The sequence below is a fragment of the Erigeron canadensis genome, chromosome 1 (assembly GCF_010389155.1).
Source record: "Erigeron canadensis isolate Cc75 chromosome 1, C_canadensis_v1, whole genome shotgun sequence".
In the NCBI taxonomy this organism is placed as follows: Eukaryota; Viridiplantae; Streptophyta; class Magnoliopsida; order Asterales; family Asteraceae; genus Erigeron; species Erigeron canadensis.
The window spans coordinates 46143955-46163388 of NC_057761.1; the positions used below are offsets into that span (position 1 = coordinate 46143955).

Consider the following 19434-nt stretch of genomic DNA (forward strand, 5'->3'; position numbering starts at 1 on the left):
AGGCACTTGTAATAAAAAATGGGTTTATAATCTTTGTTGCTGTTAATCTAGGGTCTGAATCAAACTTCGACTTATGTTATTTTCTTTTATCTTACGTATTTGAAGTCATTTTTATATGGGAGGTGATAAACAAAACACAATTTGTGATTCATTTCTATAAAGGAGAATTTTTACAGCATTATGTTCAAGTTAGTATCGCATAATTGTGGAATATATCTAACATTTTGTTGTAGCTATAACATTCCCTTCCCATGTATTTAGAAAGTAGTTTCAAGTTTTTCGAGCCTTTAACGATCTTGTACAAGTTGAATTCAAGTAAAGCTAAAACATTGCCTTATTTATTTCAATAGTACTCTCAAGCTTTTCGAGCCTTTTATGATCTTGTACAAGTTGAAATCAAGTTTGCATCATGAAATTCGTCGAGCCATCAAGCCTAGATCAAGCTTAAAATAAGAATCTCGAGTTGATTTTAACCCTGTCAAGTTCAGGGGTATCAATTCTGCTTGCTGACAACCCTACTTCCAACAACCATATGGGGTAAGTATATAATTCTGGTTATGTATGATCTATAAACATGGACAGATGGTCCCTTGAAGAATTTATACTTAAAAAGTAACACTACATAACAAAGAGCAATTCGTAGCGAGCCTTGGTTGCACCAAATTTTTTTTAGCCGTGTTGACACGTAAAACACAAATCTATGAGCCTTGGTTGCACCTAATTTTCAAGTTTAGATGACAGGACCAGTTCCAGTAAGGCTTTGGATGGATCATACAAAATTGCAGGCCAACCCCAAATTATCTTTTAGATCAACCACCTAACCAGATTATTACTCTGGTCCTGGTTTGGTAATATTGGTCCATATGAAAATTACAACAAAATGAGCAATGGATCTAGAGAAGCAATATCAGAAGAAAAATGTGAGCTGAAAACAGAACTTCAAATTTCAATCTTGCAATGGTCACCTTTAGAGTAAAAATTCTACTGGTGTACCAAAAATTCTTTGGTTTTATAATCTCTTTCTCGCTCTCCAATCTATATATACCATCAACCTATCTCTCTCTAAGATTACTCACAAAAAACTTAAAAGACTAGTAAACAAATGTACACGAATATACCACCACCTTTCTACATTATGTACATCCAAGAAGCTGTCATGTCAAAGCTTTATATAGCCAACTGCAAAAAGTGTGCGCGTATTTCATAAACTCGTCTCATACGCCCAAAAGGTATCAGGATCAGGACAAAAAAGAGAAAAATCTTCAACTTCTAGATTTGCTATGTGCCAGTCCACAAACCGCGCTTGGATCACCTTGAATAGCACCAGCAGTGTTGGTAACAACCACCAATAATCATCCTCACTAGTTTCAAAAGAAATTTGTCAGTCAAATGGGAATTTGATGTAGCATCCCACAGCAGGCGAAAAATTAAAATATGGCGGGAAAAAAATGGTTTGAAAGTCTCCAGAAGTGTATTTTAGATGCATAGAAGTTTTACAACCTTGTGTACATATTCCTTCATAAGAATTAGATAACTGTTACCCAAGCCTCTATAAAAAAGATACTTTCATCCCAAGAGTACGAAAAAACTTTCCACTTAAAGATCATGCTAATTGCAACAATTAGTGGTGATCTCAAGATCTCAGTATCTATTTTGACATCAGTGGATAACTGAAGCCAACTGTAAGTATTTACAATTTTTGTGGCATGCAAGGTGTATAAACACATAAACAAACGAGATCCTGTTCACCGGTGTCACGAAAATCATTTCCTATTGCTACATACAAATCTCATATATGCAGAAATTCATAACAGAAGCCTTAATCCTGGAAAATAAAGACAAACTCAATAGTCCCAGTTGAGACAATAGAGGCTAAAGGCTTTACCTCCTGTTTTCCCATGCTTTTGGCTCTTCGTATGTCTGGAATGACAAAAATCCATAATGAATCATGCCACATGTGAATGCCACAGCCTGCAAAAGGACCAATGAGAGTGTATCCAATCACGTAAACATATTATCCGAAATTCCTTTTAGTATCAAATGAATACGTTTGACTTGTCACACAGCCCAAAGGTGTCAGTATTAAAAGAAGCTTAAAAGTTGTGTTTTAGATAAAACACATAAAAGAAGGATTTCATCTAAAAGGGCATTAGTTAACTTAGTCTAATGGGTCATTCACAAATATCTACATATTTTAAGCACACAACCTTCTAATATCATATTACTTACTGAGTCGGATTTATCTTAAGACTATTGTTATATATTAATTATCATTAGCAAATTAATATTATTATTAATAGATTATTGCAGGAAACAAAGCGTTTGTGGTTCAACCCAGCATGAAGATGCCATTTTTAATCCACGCTAACAGATATTGCGTTTAAACCCGGACCTGTTTAGACATGTTACCCTAACCACCCATCTTGCAACCTCCACATAATCTTCAATCGCATGATGAAAACTTACAATGTTTGAAATGGAAGTAGCGTTCCACAGTGCATAGATTCGAGCAAGTGAAGCCCTTCTATGGCCTCTACTAAATAATGCATTCAAACCCGCTGGGAATGGAGAAAGCAAAGATAGGGGGAGAATAAGCAAAACGGCTAGAAATGCCCCAAGAGAGATCCAATAGAACTCAACTAATATAAGGAGGGTGACAGATAGATCCGACAGAAGCAAGATACATATCAGCAGCTGTAATGTATCCTGAAATATATGAACGTCACTTTAAGAGACATTGATGAACTGTAATAGTGGCAATATCAAGTCGCTTATAGAATGGGTCAGTTTATGTTTTATCTCCAACATGTCATACTGATAAACTTACAAATTTAGCATAGAAGAAACTATATTATAAAGGTCTAAAGTAGCCAAATTGTAATTCCCTAATGCATTAAACCTTCTACTTAATGTGTTGCTAACTTTGACCATGTTGACTTTTTTTTTTGTTCTCATGACATGGATGTGCAATCAAAACCAGTTAAACTTAAAAGCATAACCAAATGAAACTTTTTTGAATGTTTAAGCATATTCGTGAGTGCAAAAAAAGTCTATTACCCTGCCAAATTAATATTGAAATAATATAATAACTTGTAGAGATATCTGATACTTACTTTTTAGCAAAAGTAAGGAGCAGACAATATTACCCATTATCCAACATTCCTGACACGCCCATTTTGCTACCTCTAAGAAGTATATTATCATAGTAACATACCTGCCGCCCTGTAGGTCTTGTGTTGTGCAAGAATAAAGAAAATGGAAAGAAATAATCTTTCTGAAACTCCAAGGACTTCAAGGATGCTTCATTGATGACACCACCATTAAGTCCACCTGTTACCCTTTTACGACTTAATGCTTGACTTGAATATGATTGACTCGGTTGAACCTGCTTAGGACTATTCTCTGAAACAGCCACCATATGCCTATATGAACACTGATAGATTAGTTAAACGTAAACACTTTCAATAATAAAAATAAAATTATATACTTACATATACTATTTATGCAATAAAGTTGGCCAAAAGATTATATATACTATTTATGCAATACATTTACCTTGGCGATTCCTGACTATTTTCTATCAAATCAGGGTGGTGGAGGTTGTCAAGAGATTCATCGCCTACAATTACCAATATACCCAACTGATAGAAACCGCTGGCAGTGGCTTGAAACCATCCGAGCTCAATTTTGACCCCATGAAAGTCAAGTTGAGGATTTCCATGAGTTTTTATCCAATTAATAACAGGAACTAAAGCGGACCGTATTGATCCACTTCTCACGGTTCTCAACTGGGCATTCAAACCAGCTACCAATCGATTCCAGACGGATGAAGGGACATGCTGACCAATGACATATGTATACATGTCAGAAAATAAGTATGCCACAATTTTATACTGGCGTTAGCAATTTTGACCCTATTTACTTGCAATTTGGTAAATTCGGGGTATGTTTTATCTCTAACAGGTTCAACAAAAAAAATAACAGATAGCTAAAAACGAAACAGGTCAAATTGGTCAAACATCACCCCAAGGCCCAAAGTGAATCTTTCATGTAGAAAAGCCCCCAATATCAATTCCTATAGAATCATTTTATAATGTAATACTAAAATACAGTTGTGACTATTGAGGTACCCACAACCTGTTGGTTGTTGGGTCATCTGAAAATCATATTTGGCATACTATTTGTTACTTCAGAAAATTAAGAACCATTACCAAACCCACCTATTTTGCCAAAGCTAATGAAACCTAACAGAAGATATATCACAAGAAAAGACCTGTCCGATAAGATTTGTGAGCAAGGTATCACTGTGAAGATTATATGGCGACATGTAGCTTCCAGCTCCTCCAAAAATTATGCACATTGGGAACCTTTTTTGAATACTTGCTACCATGTCTAATCGCTTCTCATCGCCACCCAAGAAAAAATCGATATATGCAACAGCCAAATCAGGTGTTGCACCAACCTGTATTAACATTTAAAGCTAAGTTTTAGAATAAAGAAGCATTTTTTTAAAGCTTATATTAGGAAAAAGCTAGCATGATATAATATACTAGAATTCAAACCTTCATCCCTTTATATAAAGCTCTTGATCGGCAGGAGCGAAGACAAGAATGGTCGTATTCAGACTTGACAAACTCCTGAAGCTGATTGATCTTATATCTTCTACGCCACTGTTTCCATGACCAGCCACAAGGATAAGCAAGCAATGAAAGTATACTGTGGACTGACCCTTCCCACCAATCATATGCAGCCACTGAGTTTACCTCATCAATAAATCTGTTAAAGGAATCTTCATATCTGCATGTCAAATAGGGATTGACATCACATATACTTTTCAGATCAGGGTTCTTAAAGAGTTAATATGTATGATAAAAACTTTTAAATCTTTAAGTGTTCTTACACAATATCAATGATTGCATCAGGAGGGGAGTAAGGAAGATGCCAGGGTTCTCTAAATGTATTGGGGCCCATAAAGTACATTCGGTAGACATGGCTCTGAGTTTCATCAGCTCTTGTTCCCCGCACCTATAAAAAAAATGTACATCACATAAACCAAAATCAGAGGTGATAAGGGCGGGTTGGATAACATGTTATAATGAATAAACTTGGGTCCCAAAATAGAACAGTTGGAATGACCCAAACCCTTTTTGGCTATGATTTTTTTATCTTTAAATAATTAGGGTGTCAAATACATTATAAGAAATTTGAGTGACTTTTGCCATTTCCTATTAAGCTAGACTTTATTATCTTACCTGTTAAACCTGTTAGATATATAATATAACATGAATTGACACATTCATTAGTAATAGACCAAAATTGCTAACTTTAGCACACAAAACCCAGTATATAGAGAAATAGTACGAAAGAGTAAAGATGAGAACGATATTAGTAAAATACCTGAGATAGGGACAGAAGAGAAGGAAAATGGTTGTGATTATTGTGGTCAACTGAATCAACTTTGTCATAAAAGAAAGTTTGACCGACAAGCTTGACCCGGAGCATACTTAAAAGCAGGCCAAGAAGAGTCACAACACATGTCAACAAAAGAGCAAAAGGCCATGGCCCTCCAAATGTGTATATAAGCTCTTCAAGAGGTGTATAACAGTTTGGCATCTTGTACTTTTCTGATCTACATATGTATGGACAAAATGACTCTGACACTCCACCTGATCATTGTCACCCAAACGTCCATCAATGTGAACATATACGTGCACACACATGTGTTTTCTTTAAGGGTTATTCTGTAATTACCTCGAACATGAACAAAGGATGCACGTCTGGGAAGTGTTTCAAGTGAGCAAGGAGTGCATAGATCATCATCAGAGCCTTCAACATCTTTGTAAGTGCCAACTGGACATTCCTCGCAGAAAATACCATAAAGACCTTTAGGACATTTTTTCCCGGTAATTGTACCATCTTCTCCAGGAAGAGCCTCTCCATCCCCTTCACCACCCCTATGATATTATAAAGATAAAATGCATATAACCAAAGAAGTATAGTTATTTTTATGAGGTGATCAATATTCTTCATCAAATAATTGTGACATTAGTAACAAATTACTGTAGATAGCAACCATAGTAACATACCATGTGCTGATGGTACTATTTATCATTGCAAGAGGAACATATTCATCTCCAGCCCCAATTTTGGACCAGTGGAAATGAACTCTACCACCACCACCACCCCCACCACCAAGGGGGACGCCATGACCTCCGGCAACAGATAAAGAAGATTTATGATATAGGGAAATTGCTTGTATGAAAAGAAGAATAGTTCCACCAGAACCACCACCTAATCCTCCAATCAGAGTACCATTACTGGTTGTGGTTGCCTTTCCATAGCTTTGACCATCCGCCCTCATGGATCCATAAATTTCGAGCTTTGAAAGAGGCCATATAATAGATCCCATCACTGGCATAAATCGAACAGACATACTAAATGTCTCAGTCTAATAATTGAATATTGATACTGTCACAATTATGTTAGGAATAACATACCAATCATTCCTCCACCAGCAACGCGTCCAATAGACTCATTAGGGCCGAGAGTTCCACTTCCTAACTCACAAGGAAGATCGGGTTTACCATACGTGCCACCACCTTCACTCAACCTTCCATGGTACAATCCTGTACCACCTTTACCGCCATGACCAGCACCACCACCAGCTCCATTTGAATAGTTTCCCAGACCAAAACCATTTCTACAACCTGAAAAAATAGGCATGCATTTAATTACGTAGAGGTTGGAGAAGAATGTCGCCAAAAGTTTCAAGAAAATACCTAATTCAGAAGCAGTTATGATGCCTTCTGGGTCCACAGTGACGCTCATTGACCTGTGGATTTGAATGATACTCCCCTTAATGATTCCACTCACAACTATGTCTTCAACACGACAAATCTGCCAATCATTCAAATGAGCCACACACAAAAAAAAGGTTGAAAATAAAATGGAATGTATATCCTTGAGAGTTTTACGTATTTATTACTTGTAGTGAAAATGAAAGAGTATCATTAACATGACAATCATCGGGCGGATAAATCAAATCTCTAGGGCATGTCGGATTCTCACAATGACTCTTGGTTGCACTGCAATATGGTTAACTAAATTGATTGATATACAGTTCATGCTATTGTGAACTTATAAAAACCCAACATTTGAGCCAAATTGATTACACGATCATACTCACATGGTTTTACTGTGATCATCATCTAAAGGAGCTTCAAGTACAGAACCCGGACCAATCTGTGAACAGTAAATGGTTATATAAGACACTATCGAATCAAAACTCAAGTAAAGAAAACAAATAACATATTGAGAAAGGAGAAAAGAGCTTACAGTTATGTTATAAAATAGTGAAAGAGATAGTCTTTGAGCTCTGATTGCATCACCCTCACCACTCAGTCTAAGAAGTCCTTGACCATAAACAGCCAAGTTTGTATTTGAGTTAATGCTCGAGTTTTCCTGCCAGAACAGATTTCAGATTCACAAAATTATATTGTGAAAAAACTAGAAGACATGTTTCACAAAATTGTAGGAGAACAGATCAAATTGGGCTATAATTTCTCTCTATTTCGTCAAAGGGTAAACCTACGACTTCCTAGTGGAAACATAGGTCAAATGCGAAGTTAAAAAGACGGGGTCTAACGGATAGAAACTCTCGCACAAAGTTTTGTCCAGATTGCATAGAACCTCTTAACCCCCGTCTTTTAAAGAAATAGTTTGTTGTTTTATTATTACTGGCTTTTAACCATTTATAATATACTAATAAGTTATAATAATCATAGAAAGAAGCAAAAGTGTTTGTGGGCCAACCAGAACCAATCTGTTTTGAACTGAACCCATTACCCAAACCCATTATGCCACCTCAAGAAAAAAGCATTTGCATGTCTTCAGTTCACAACAGTGTCAGGAAACCGATTAACCATACCCGCAGAACAATGAGGTTACGAACTTCAAGGACAGAAATGGTATAAAGTGTGCTCCCACCACCATCAACTTCAATTTGGGCATTCCACATGAGCACCATTTTGAAAGTAGCTCTAAGCGCGCCATACACCTTCAGACAGAGAAAAAGGTCATTTCAAATTAACAGAAGACGGACACTTAACATACTCAAAGTTATTTTAAAAAATGTAATCAGAAAACAGCAGAGTTTTAATTTGTACTTTTATTATTGAATCACTCATAAGAAGTTCTTCTGCAACAAGCTCAAACTCAGACACTGGATAATCAGACAGCCCAAAGATAATGCTGCCACCACACGCTAGTTTAATCTGGCCTCTCACCTATAAAAGAAGATTATAAAGCACATGCTATATCTTTATATTTATGGATGTTGCATTTTAACATTAAATTATATATAGAAATAGTTATAGTCTAACACACATACTAAAATAGCAAATCTTAACCTGAACTCTGCTCCAACGTAAGGGCACCAAAACTTTTGCATCATTTTCAACATAAACATTTGTCCAGAGAGGGCTAGTGGAAAAATCGAGTAGAGGAGTTTCTGTTTCTGTGGTGACATTGTTGTTGTCAACTCTTAAGCTTAGTAGGTATGCATCAAAACAAGTACCTGCTGCTCCACCATTAATTGGACAACCAATACTCTGACCACCTGTAATACCATATATAAATACTCTTAAATGGTCCCCATAATAGCAAGAGCTTAGAATATAGGTAAGTCTTTTATAGTTGATCTCATACGGAATAGCATCTATAGAATGCAAGAACGGTGTGATAATGACATACCATGGACTTGGACTTTTATGTCTTCTTGTTTGCTGTGACAGTCTAGAGAAATTCTGCCTCCACCACCTCCACCCCATCCATTGCCTCCAGATGCACTTACCATACCAAATCCCTTCCTATCCAGACAGAAGAAATTTGAGAATGAAATACACTAGCTTGAACACGAGAACACCATATCAACTGGAAAACGAATTCCAAGATAGGCCAATCACATTTTATTATTATCAGACTTGTAAGCCAAAGGTTGACCTGGCTCAGAATTTTGTTTAAAGCAGAACGAACCAAAAGATTCAATTCTTTCTAGCAAGTAGCAACACGGAACAAGGGTTCCAATGCAGCTTGTGATTCTGTCATGGAAAATCACATGGCAGAACTCCATTTCAAACAGTAATTCCAATATGTTAATACAAAAGTGGATAGTGGGAAGCAGGCAACAGGTCGTATTAGTGTTTGTATGGATCTAGTGTAAGGTGTTAATGCCAAGCATCATTTAAGTTGAATATTTTGCTGTAACAGTAGGGTTAATCAAGAAAAATCAGTAAAAAAAAACTTGCAAATTATCATCTTTCAGTTTCACTCACTCCATATTCTTGTTTCTAAATATGTGTGTTTCATGCTTTTATAACTCCCATGTTCACTTCACAAATATTTTTCACAACATCAGCTAATCCACTACATGTTCTCACAAGAAAACGTCTATAGATTAGTAGAAAAGTTATGATCAAAGATTCAAAGAAAGAGATGCTCTTTAAAGCTCATGAAACTCATATTCTTATAGCTGTTCAGCCTGTTAAAAACACACCTAAAAGTAATTTGTATGATAGTGCATAAAGTTCCATTATTTGGCTAGGGCTAGTAATAGTGAATTTAAAGCGATCAAGAATCTAGGTTGTGACTATTCTAAGATGAGGTGGTCAGATATACTTCTTTTAAAACAGCACATAATAAAAACTAGAGACATTGGTACATCCTTGCATCAAATATTAGAATATTTAATTTCTAATGACCACAACAATTCTCCAATCTAGAATCACTGCAACTGATAAATCCCTCATAACCTTGAGTACTTGACAAATGAAAATTATGGAACATTGGCACCTATGCTTGATACACTTATGCATAAACACACATACACACACAATATGCATACACATACAAATATCATCGAAAAAGAAGGGGGAAAACGACTCATCGTAAGAGTGCATACATTTTTGAAGCATGTATGACGATGCTTCCACCAGATCCACCACCACCATCTAGTCCACCATTCCCTCCTTCCGCTAGCAAAGATCCATTCATATACAGTACATCTGCCACAATAAGCTTAACACGTCCACCACCATTCCCCCCAGACTTATGTTCATCTGACGACCCACCACCCTTGCTCCCATAACTCCATGGATATGGCAAAGTAGACCAAGCATACACATCACCACCCCAGTACTTCGTATCATTAATCCTAACACAGGAGGCCCCTCGGCCACCATGCCCTCCACCAGCACCGTCATACCCTACCGGAGTGCCACTAGTTTGAGAAGGCGGTGCTCCACCCATAGCTGTGGTGTTTATCACAGAATTAGATTCCATAGTCATATTAGCGGCAGAAAAAATGACCGAACCAGCAATGATTGCAGAATTTTGTCCAACTTTGATGTTCCCAGAGAGATTGAAGCTAATTACACAACCTTCTATGGGGCAAACAATCACAACACTAGGAAGAATCTCAATATTTCCACTGGCCAATACATAAATATCAGAACTTATATTAACATTCGAATTCAGTAAGCATGTAGTATCATATGATCCCACTCCTCCCAGCTGTTCACAAGATATCTCATTATACGACAATGGTGGAGAACTATTGAATAATCTTTCTGTATATTTTGAAGTTGTAATTCCATACTCTAGAGTGATATCTCTTTCATATTGACCCGAACTCAGAGAAAACGTAATTACGTATATATGTCCAGCAAGAATGCACCAAGATAGGTACCCGTGAATTAACAAAGGACGCATTCCTACAAAAGTCCCACTATGTACATAAAGTATAACAGTCTCATATATCTTCCGATATGACCAGTTCACTTCCAGTCAAATCTTGATATACTTAGCCCATATACCCAACATATTTTCTCGAAGTAGTATACGTATTATCTTACAGTCCACGCACATCAAATATACCTGCAATCAAATCCAACTGTCAGTAGGTTTAAATTCTTAAAATCCTCTCAACAGATCGAATAAGATGGAGTTTTCAATAATTGATCATCGAAAAACACCTGCCATATAATTCAAACTTAAAACAAAGAAGCAGTCATTTTTCTTCCCAGTTGTGTCACAATATTTAAATTATGCATATACAGATCACATATATGTTTGACTGAGATCAAAAGCATATCCAGTACACAATCAAGCATGCATTTTTTATATTGTATTAAACTTCTATTAACAAAGTGGCCTGTTACTGGATCTTTACAGCCAACTGTTCTACATACATGCATGATATTCATAAATATTACTATATCATTTACTGTTCACACAACAATTACACAAACACAATACTTACACAAAAAAGATCAAAACTTTATTTCAAAAACAACATACCCACTACCAAAGATCTTTAGAAATGAACTAATTGAACAAAAAATTAACTCATCATTGACTCAAGTATAACATAAAAAAAACTAACACAGTAAAATCCACATCAAACATTTTATCAGACACTTGGTGTACATCCAAATATAATAAAATAACATGAATTGCAGTATAAACTTACTGAAAAGGAATCAACTTTATGGTGTGTGATCTTGCTTCCTTGTAACAAGAAACAAATATTAAATAAAAATCAAGAAACCACTTTGTATATATGTATGTATATGTATATGTATAGTTGTTAGTCCTTTTTGTATTGGAATTGAAATTGAAGAGAATAAAGAAATGATTTATGGGAATAAACAAGTGAGGGAGTGAAGTGAAAGAAAGTAAAGCGAGGTCCAAGCTGTGGCAGCAATTGGCAAATGGCAGCTGTATTTTCTATTTTTTATTTTTCATGATCGAATGAAAGTGAATCCCACTCAAATTATTTATTTATTACTATTAATATTAATCTTAAAAATAACAATTACAATTTTAAAAATAATTGATTTCCCAAAATTTAGATTGTAAACATTTTCAATGATGGTATATAAATGAGTTTTATAATTTAGCTTCTTATTAGTGAAATTAATATATTAAATTTTCTACTTCTTCGAAGGAGCTCTCTAACGCGGACTCGGTTAAAACAATGTATGTTAGACTTCCCGTTGTCGAATCATGACACGAAATTCTCAAGCGAAATTCACCTTTCAAAAAAAATAAAAAACTACCTAACGACAACCATGATCAGAATAATTTAGACAATATCAATGAGAAAATGTATACTCATAATGTATTATGAGTTATCTAAAGCATTCTTTAATTAATGGTTAAGTTGTTATCTAAAATCCTTTTCATAATAACTATGAAAAAAACTTTTGCTTTAATGATAAAAAAGGTTTTAAGAGATTTTTATAACAAAAAAACCATTATTATTACTATTAAATATAGATAAGAAGGTGAATGTGTTTATCTTAATTTATTGGTTGAATTTTTTCAACCTACTTAATAAAAAAAATCACCTCTTAAAAGCTTTTGAAAAAATAATATTTTTTTTTAAATAGCTTTTGATTAAGCTATTGAAGATTCTCTTATCATACAACTAAAAGTCGTAATCCCATTTATTTTTGATAAGTCGGACACCATTCATGAAAACGAAAAACTCAAACATACCTAAACAAAAATGAGGTTTGCTAAATACAGTCTTTAGGGCTGTGTTTAAAGTGCATAAATTGTTTGTACATTTACTATGAAAATCAGGGGGCGAGCTTTTAATATGGAAGGTACAAATTTTTTTATGCACGTTAAATACCACTCTTAGGGCTGTATTTAACATTTTCCAACAAGAATTTTGGCCAAACCACATCTTTTACCTAACTCCATATAATTAGTAATTTAGTATCAACACAAAATATTTGACATGACTACATAAGTCAATGTTCTATCTTACCAAACTATTCGTAACATACCAAATTTGTATATTGCTATAATTGAACAATTTTAAACCACTATGTATAGTTTTCTTTTATCACTTATTTGTAAACTTGAAATTAAGCATCACGTACCCAAAACTTCTAAAATATATATGCATCTTAATATGTTAAATTGGAATTGAAACACATGTTTCTCAAAATTCAGTTAACCAATAACATAACCTAATTTCATTAACAAATCAAAAGCTGGAAAAAAAAAGGTTTTGCTAAACATAACTTTAAAGACTGTAATTAAAATGCATTAAATAGTTATACATTTATCATAAAATTAAAAGGTAGGAGCTTTTTATATGAAATATACAACTTTTTATGCACGTTAAATGCAAGGCTGGGGACTAGATTAAACATTTTAATAAGAATAATACTAAATAATAAGTAACCTAAAGTTCCTTAAATAAAATAACTGCAATTTATTTATATTTAATTTGAGTTAAACTTACTAAAATTAAACTTTCCAAACTAAATACATATCTCCCAATATATTTAAGTTTAAAAAAGATGTTAAATGGTTGTGTTTAAAATGTATAATAAATTGTACTCTCTCCATCAAAAAATTTCACCCAAAATTTTATGATAAATGTATAATTATTTAATATTTTAAAGCACGAGGAAGGGTAATTTAAGAACCTATAAATAAAAAAAAACTCAAGAACCATTTTTGTACCACACATTTTTTCTATATTTCTCTCTCCTCAATTAAATAATAAACTTCACCCAAATCATTAATTTTCATCTCACAAACCGTAAATCGTTAGACGAAACAAAAAACATGAGTAGTCTTAAAATTTCGTCCTCTTTCATTAGAGATCCAATTTGATATACTTTTGACGACTTTTTAATTTTCATTTTTTTCCTCTTATACTTGTTTACCTACACATGTGTATGATCATTGTTTTCACATGTAAATTAGTAAATGAACATATGTACACAACAATGAAGGTTAAGGGCGGAGCCCGTCAATCCATGGCGGAGCCATGGTGGCCAAAGGCGGAGCCCGCCAATCCATGGCGGAGCCATAACAGCTAAGGGCGGAGCCCGTTAGGTAGATCACTCATCACCAGTCACCCCCTATGACCTATCACACTATGACCTATTACCCTCAATGACCTATCACCCCCACCAGCTTTTGTTTATGAATATCCTTAAGGGCGAAACCCGCTCCGAATCATAATTTTTGTTCAACCTACACATGTGTAAGTACCAAAAAGAAAACGAAAATTAAAATTCCGTCAAAAGTATATGGAATTCGTATCTCTAATGAAAGAGTACGAAATTTTAAGACTACCCGTGCTTTTTGTTTTGTCTAACGATTTATGGTTTGTGAGATAAAGCATTTTGAATGATTTGAGTGAATTTTATTATTTAATTGAAGAGAGATAAATAAATAAAAAATGTGTGGTCCAAAATGGTTCTTGAATTCTTTTTTTTTATGAGTTTTCAAAATAACTTACCCCTTCAAAGCATAACTTAATATACTAGATTTTAGACATGTGTCCAACACTGGACACGAGGCTTACAATATTATCAATATTTAAGTCATAAAAGTTTATAACTTTGAAGATATACAGTTCCAACTATTATACTATGTGAGTTGTAGTACAGTTTTCACAGGTTCGTCACTGTCATTATTAACTGAAACATATTGATGGAATTGTTTGTTGTAGTCAATTCACAAAGCACATAAAATTGTTTATATTCAATCACTTGTCCTATGACAATTTGATAACAATTAAGATTGTTTTTATATTATTTGATAACAATAAAAAACACTTCAATAAAAAATAATAGTACAATTACTCTCAAAATCTTAACATATTTACATTAAATTTTATTTATTTTTATTAATTAGTTGTATATTTACATGATAAAACATATTATTAGATATATATTGGTTATTATTATTCTACTGGATATATATCAGTAATTATTCTATTGGATAAATATTATCTATCATTTTATCGGATATGTATTAGTCATGATTATATATTCATTATATTAAAATTATTGGGTAAAAAAATTGGTGATGAAAAACCAAAAAGTGTAAATTAAAGTCAAAATTAAAAATAAAAATCAACTTTAAGAAATTAAGAGTTGTGATTGGTCGATAAATTATTAGAGCAACTATGTTTTAGTATAATAAAAAAATCACATAATCTTCATATATCTATTCGTTATCGTAAAACTTGAGTTTATTAAAAAAAAGTAACTACTACTTGACATTTTCACATATCTATTCGTTATCGTAAAACTTGAGTTTATTAAAAAAAAAGTAACTACTACTTGACTTTTTGATACACGAATCTAACGTAAGTTGAAAATAAAAGGACGTGACGCGATTAAATGACTACATGAAACGTTCTTATAATGAATGAATGGCATTAATCATCTTTGAATGGCTAATTATCTAATCATCGGCTGCCAATATGGCAATTGCGAAATAATTTATCCATTTAATAATGAATCCTACTTTTGAGATACGAGCATGATACCCGCACAATACGACGACGAGTCGACGATGACGGTGGTGGCGACATCTATTGTTGTAGGTAAAAATATTTGATTTAAATGGGTTAGTAATTTTTTTTATAATATAATAGACTAATATGTAACTTAATATTAAGAGTTGATGGTGATTTAATTCATTAAGGGTATTTTGGTCATTTCACATGTCTCATTTTTGTAAACTTGGGTGTTATAATTTTTATATAGAAGTATAGATAATTACATATCTATCCAAAGCATGCTTTAAAAACGTAGTATTTATGCATTAAAAACATGTACTTTGAATAAATATGTAATTATGCATCTTAATCAAGATAGATATGTAAATTTTCCTTTAATAATAGCCTAATAATCTTTATAAAAAGAAAAACAAAAAACACGAGAAGTATAAGTCGCTAATTTTTTTTTTCTATACTAATCTTTTGATTATACCAAATTTAATGATCATATAGTTAAAAAAAAAAAGAAGTTAATATAATTGTTTTATAGGATTTACCATTTTTCTATGAAGATTAATGTCACAATGTAAATCGCTCATTGCTCAAATATATTGCTGTTAAAAAAAATGTCATAATATAAATTGCTTGTGTGTTAAGTAATTCATGAATATTATTAAGGTCAGCCTGACTACATGTGACAATAAATTAAACTTTTAATAAGGGTGATCCAAAATGGATTATGAAAAATGTAGCCAATAGTGCATATGGTCTAGTCCTTTGTACATTGGAACCCAATTTTTTTTTTTTTATCATATAACAATTAGGTTGTGTTTGATAATACAGAATGATTTAACACTGAATGATTCTAAAATCTGAATGGTTTATAAACCTTGAATGGACATGAATCTGAACGAAAACGCATGTTTGATATTTGTTCGGAATGAATTATCTGAATAATATAAAATTACCATTTTTACCCTTATATATGATTTGGTATATAACTTTTTTTTAACAATATCTGCATCTTCCAGTAACTAACAATATAATATAATAAAACAAAACAAATATCAATTTCTTTTTTTAACACCACCAACATCAAATACTTAACCTTCTAAGAACAACCTATAATAGTCATGGCATAAATACATAACCCAGGTTCCATGATTACGAAGAAATTAGGGAAAAGAAATTAGATCTAAAAAGATATGTGATCAAATTAATGAAGTTATAAATCTATACATCTACACACCTTCAGCAAAAGCAAAAATAGATCTATGTATATCTATACAAATACACACCCCTCCAGCAAACGTAAATCTATATGTTGATGTTGTTGAATCTTTAATAAACTAGAGAGAAAATTACATTTTTAGTACCTCAACTTGGCAGCATTTGCATTTTAGTCTCCAACTCAAAAAATTGCAGTTTTCATACCTAAATTTTGTGTTTATTTCAGTTTTGATACCAAGCTCATATGGCGTTAAAGTTTTAGCCGTTGTCCGTTACTTTCCATCTGTTCCCTCCCTACGTAAGATGCATGTGAAGGTAAATTATTTTCTCATATATATATATATTATGCGTATATAACACAAAACACACACACAAACTATCAAAATTCCCAAATCGATACCCAAACTTTCTTTTTCTCCAAATCGATCATTCTCCAATGGTGAAGAACAAACTACCTTCAGTCGGAGCTAAACAAGACAAGGATCATGATATATTCATTCACAGGCAAAATTATGGTACATATACAAATCCTGAATGTAATTTTTAGGGGTTTTTTGGTTTTTTTTTTTTCTTTTTTTTTGGGGGGGGGGGGGGGGGGGGTTGGGTTGGGTTTTTTACAATGCAAATTGTATTCAGTCACTAATTGATCCTTTTTCTTTCTTATTAAGAGCTATATCCAGAGATGTTTTCGATAACACTCTTTTACGGTGGTACTTTTACACCATTTGGGGGAAGGAAATACATTGATGGCAGCAAAGTAATAATAAACTGGCTAAATTTTGACACTTTTGAAGTTAAGGATTTAAAAACTGTTGTAGTTGAGTATGCAAATCATAACTCTGATATTCAAGTGTTTTCTTGGTATAAGAAACCCGATGGTGATTTGGATTTTGATCTATTTAGTTTAAGTACTGATCAAGATGTTAAGAATATGGTTAGACATTGTAAGAAAACTAGGTTCATTGAGATATATCTTAAACATGGTGCAACAATAGTAGGATGTAACCCTGTTGATATTGGTAATGTAGTTCTTCAACAAGGGCAGTCAAGTAAGAATGCATCTCAGAATGTACCTAATATTTTTACTGGTAATGTAGTTCTTGAACAAGGGCAGTCAAGTAAGAATGCAACTCAAAATGCACCTAATATTCTTAACAATGACACTGGTTTTGATGGTTTTGTATTTGAAGAAAGGTATTGTACTCCCCCCCATAAGGAAGAAGTTAACAATGAAAGGGAATTTGACACTGTATTACTTGACACTCCACCTCCTATATTTGAAGGGTTAGATACTAGTGAAGCAAAGAAAGGGTTAGATGGTACTGAAGCAAAACAGACGACTATAAAAGAAGAGTTTGTTATGTATTTGTTACGTGAGGACGGTAACGGAAAAATTTAACGCCGTATGAGCTTGGTATCAAAATTGAAAAAAACACAAAACTTTAAGTATGAAAACTGCAATTTTTTGAGTTGGAGATTAAAAGTGCAAAAACTGCTAAGTTGAGATACCAAAAATGTAATTTTCTTTAAACTAAATAACATAATTTAATAGAAAAGGAAATTTATTTTAAAGTTTCTAATCTAAAAAGGCTTTGTTAAGTAATACAAATCATAACGGCTTATAACTTTATATGTGTTCTTTACACGAATATATTAAAATTAAAATAAAATTTGTATAATAAAATAACAGTTTAAGTTCATTACACCCACCGTCTCTCAATATCGAAACCTAAAATTATTTATTAACTTTAAATGTAAGTGCATGAGTGTATGTTTTTTTTACAGATAAAATTTAGTGATGACTGTGAAGGTGGTACCCATCATCAGCCTTCATTTTCCTACCTGCTCTTGCATGGCTCCACACGGTGTCTTTTCTTTCTTATAAATTTGGCTTTTCCAAAATAGATTGTCTTCTTTATGCCATTTTAATTAAAACTATTTAATCTGGACAAAGACATAACTTGTGTGATCTAAAATGACGTGCCCTTCCTATAAATATGTTGAATACGATATCGTTTTTGGAGGATAAACTATTTTGTATAATAGGTTTTGCAAAACAAAGGCCTAAAGGTTTTCGTTAAAGTGCATTAAATAGTTATATATTTACCATAAAATTCAGAGGGTGCGCTTTCGAACATGGAAAGATACCATCTTTTTATAAAATGGAGCCTTTCCCATTTTCCATATATGATAATGTATCAGATTGATTTTAATACTTTTTGGTCAAAGTTGTTAGTTGAAACAAAGAAACAGCTACATAGGTCCAAAAAAGCCCATTATTGCTTGTTGATAATAAATAAACCGAAATAAAAGAGCACATCTATATTTAAAACTAAGACAATGTTATATACAGGCTTAACATACATAAGGTTTAAATTTTTTCAATTCAATCCAGTTATATTTTTTCCATCTCCACCTTCAATCTTATCATGTGTCTTAATATCATACTTTAACATCTTTAGGTTTGTAAAAGTTAAGCATATATGTCATTTTTCTTAGAATTATATAAGTTCCGCGCAAGTCAAACATAAGTACAAGCTTTTCAAGCCCATTGTCGAGTGTATGAGTTCACTAAATGACTAGTGACAAGATGAGTAGCTTTGATAGGTTATATCCGCTATTTTTTTTTTGTCTAGCAATCTTTGTTTTATCAACAAATCGATTTTAAAGATCCAACGTGTCACAAGTAGTGTGGTTGCTTGTAATTTTGTCTTGCAATAGCATTTTACATTTCATTTAAGTTCGTTTGAATCATGATGAAACCTGGTTCAACCAAGTCCGATCATTGCTTGAATGGTCATGGCTAAGAATTTGATTACCTGATCCTTTTTAAACTGATTAACTTATAAGTTACAAGTGATACAAAATATTAAACTAGAAAACTT

The 19434-nt window shown here is 33.1% G+C and overlaps 1 protein-coding gene across 1 annotated transcript; it reads right to left on the reverse strand.

The window, feature by feature from the left end:
* Positions 1-921: 921 nt before the first annotated feature.
* LOC122601782 lies at positions 922-11717 on the reverse strand. Its single transcript, XM_043774522.1, has 22 exons — positions 11528-11717; positions 9959-10932; positions 8752-8867; positions 8409-8617; positions 8166-8285; positions 7928-8056; positions 7336-7461; positions 7187-7242; positions 6986-7085; positions 6780-6897; positions 6498-6707; positions 6087-6411; positions 5752-5954; positions 5398-5666; positions 4901-5025; positions 4563-4797; positions 4274-4462; positions 3556-3839; positions 3215-3422; positions 2467-2706; positions 1886-1971; positions 922-1361 (listed from the first exon to the last, which is right to left on the reverse strand). Exons 2-22 carry the CDS (start codon positions 10765-10767, stop codon positions 1202-1204), a joined length of 4317 nt encoding a protein of 1438 aa, XP_043630457.1. The 5' UTR covers positions 10768-10932; positions 11528-11717; the 3' UTR covers positions 922-1201.
* Between the last annotated feature and the right edge of the window lie 7717 nt (positions 11718-19434).

Excerpts from the sequence above, each read along its gene's own strand:
- LOC122601782 (XM_043774522.1), bottom strand. The coding sequence starts at position 10,767 with ATGCGTCCTTTGTTAATTCACGGGTACCTATCTTGGTGCATTCTTGCT. Across the intron at positions 8,868-9,958 it reads GTCATACATGCTTCAAAAAT|GAAGGGATTTGGTATGGTAA; the intron begins GTATGCACTCTT and ends CTGTCTGGATAG. Across the intron at positions 8,286-8,408 it reads TACGTTGGAGCAGAGTTCAG|GTGAGAGGCCAGATTAAACT; the intron begins GTTAAGATTTGC and ends CTTCTTTTATAG.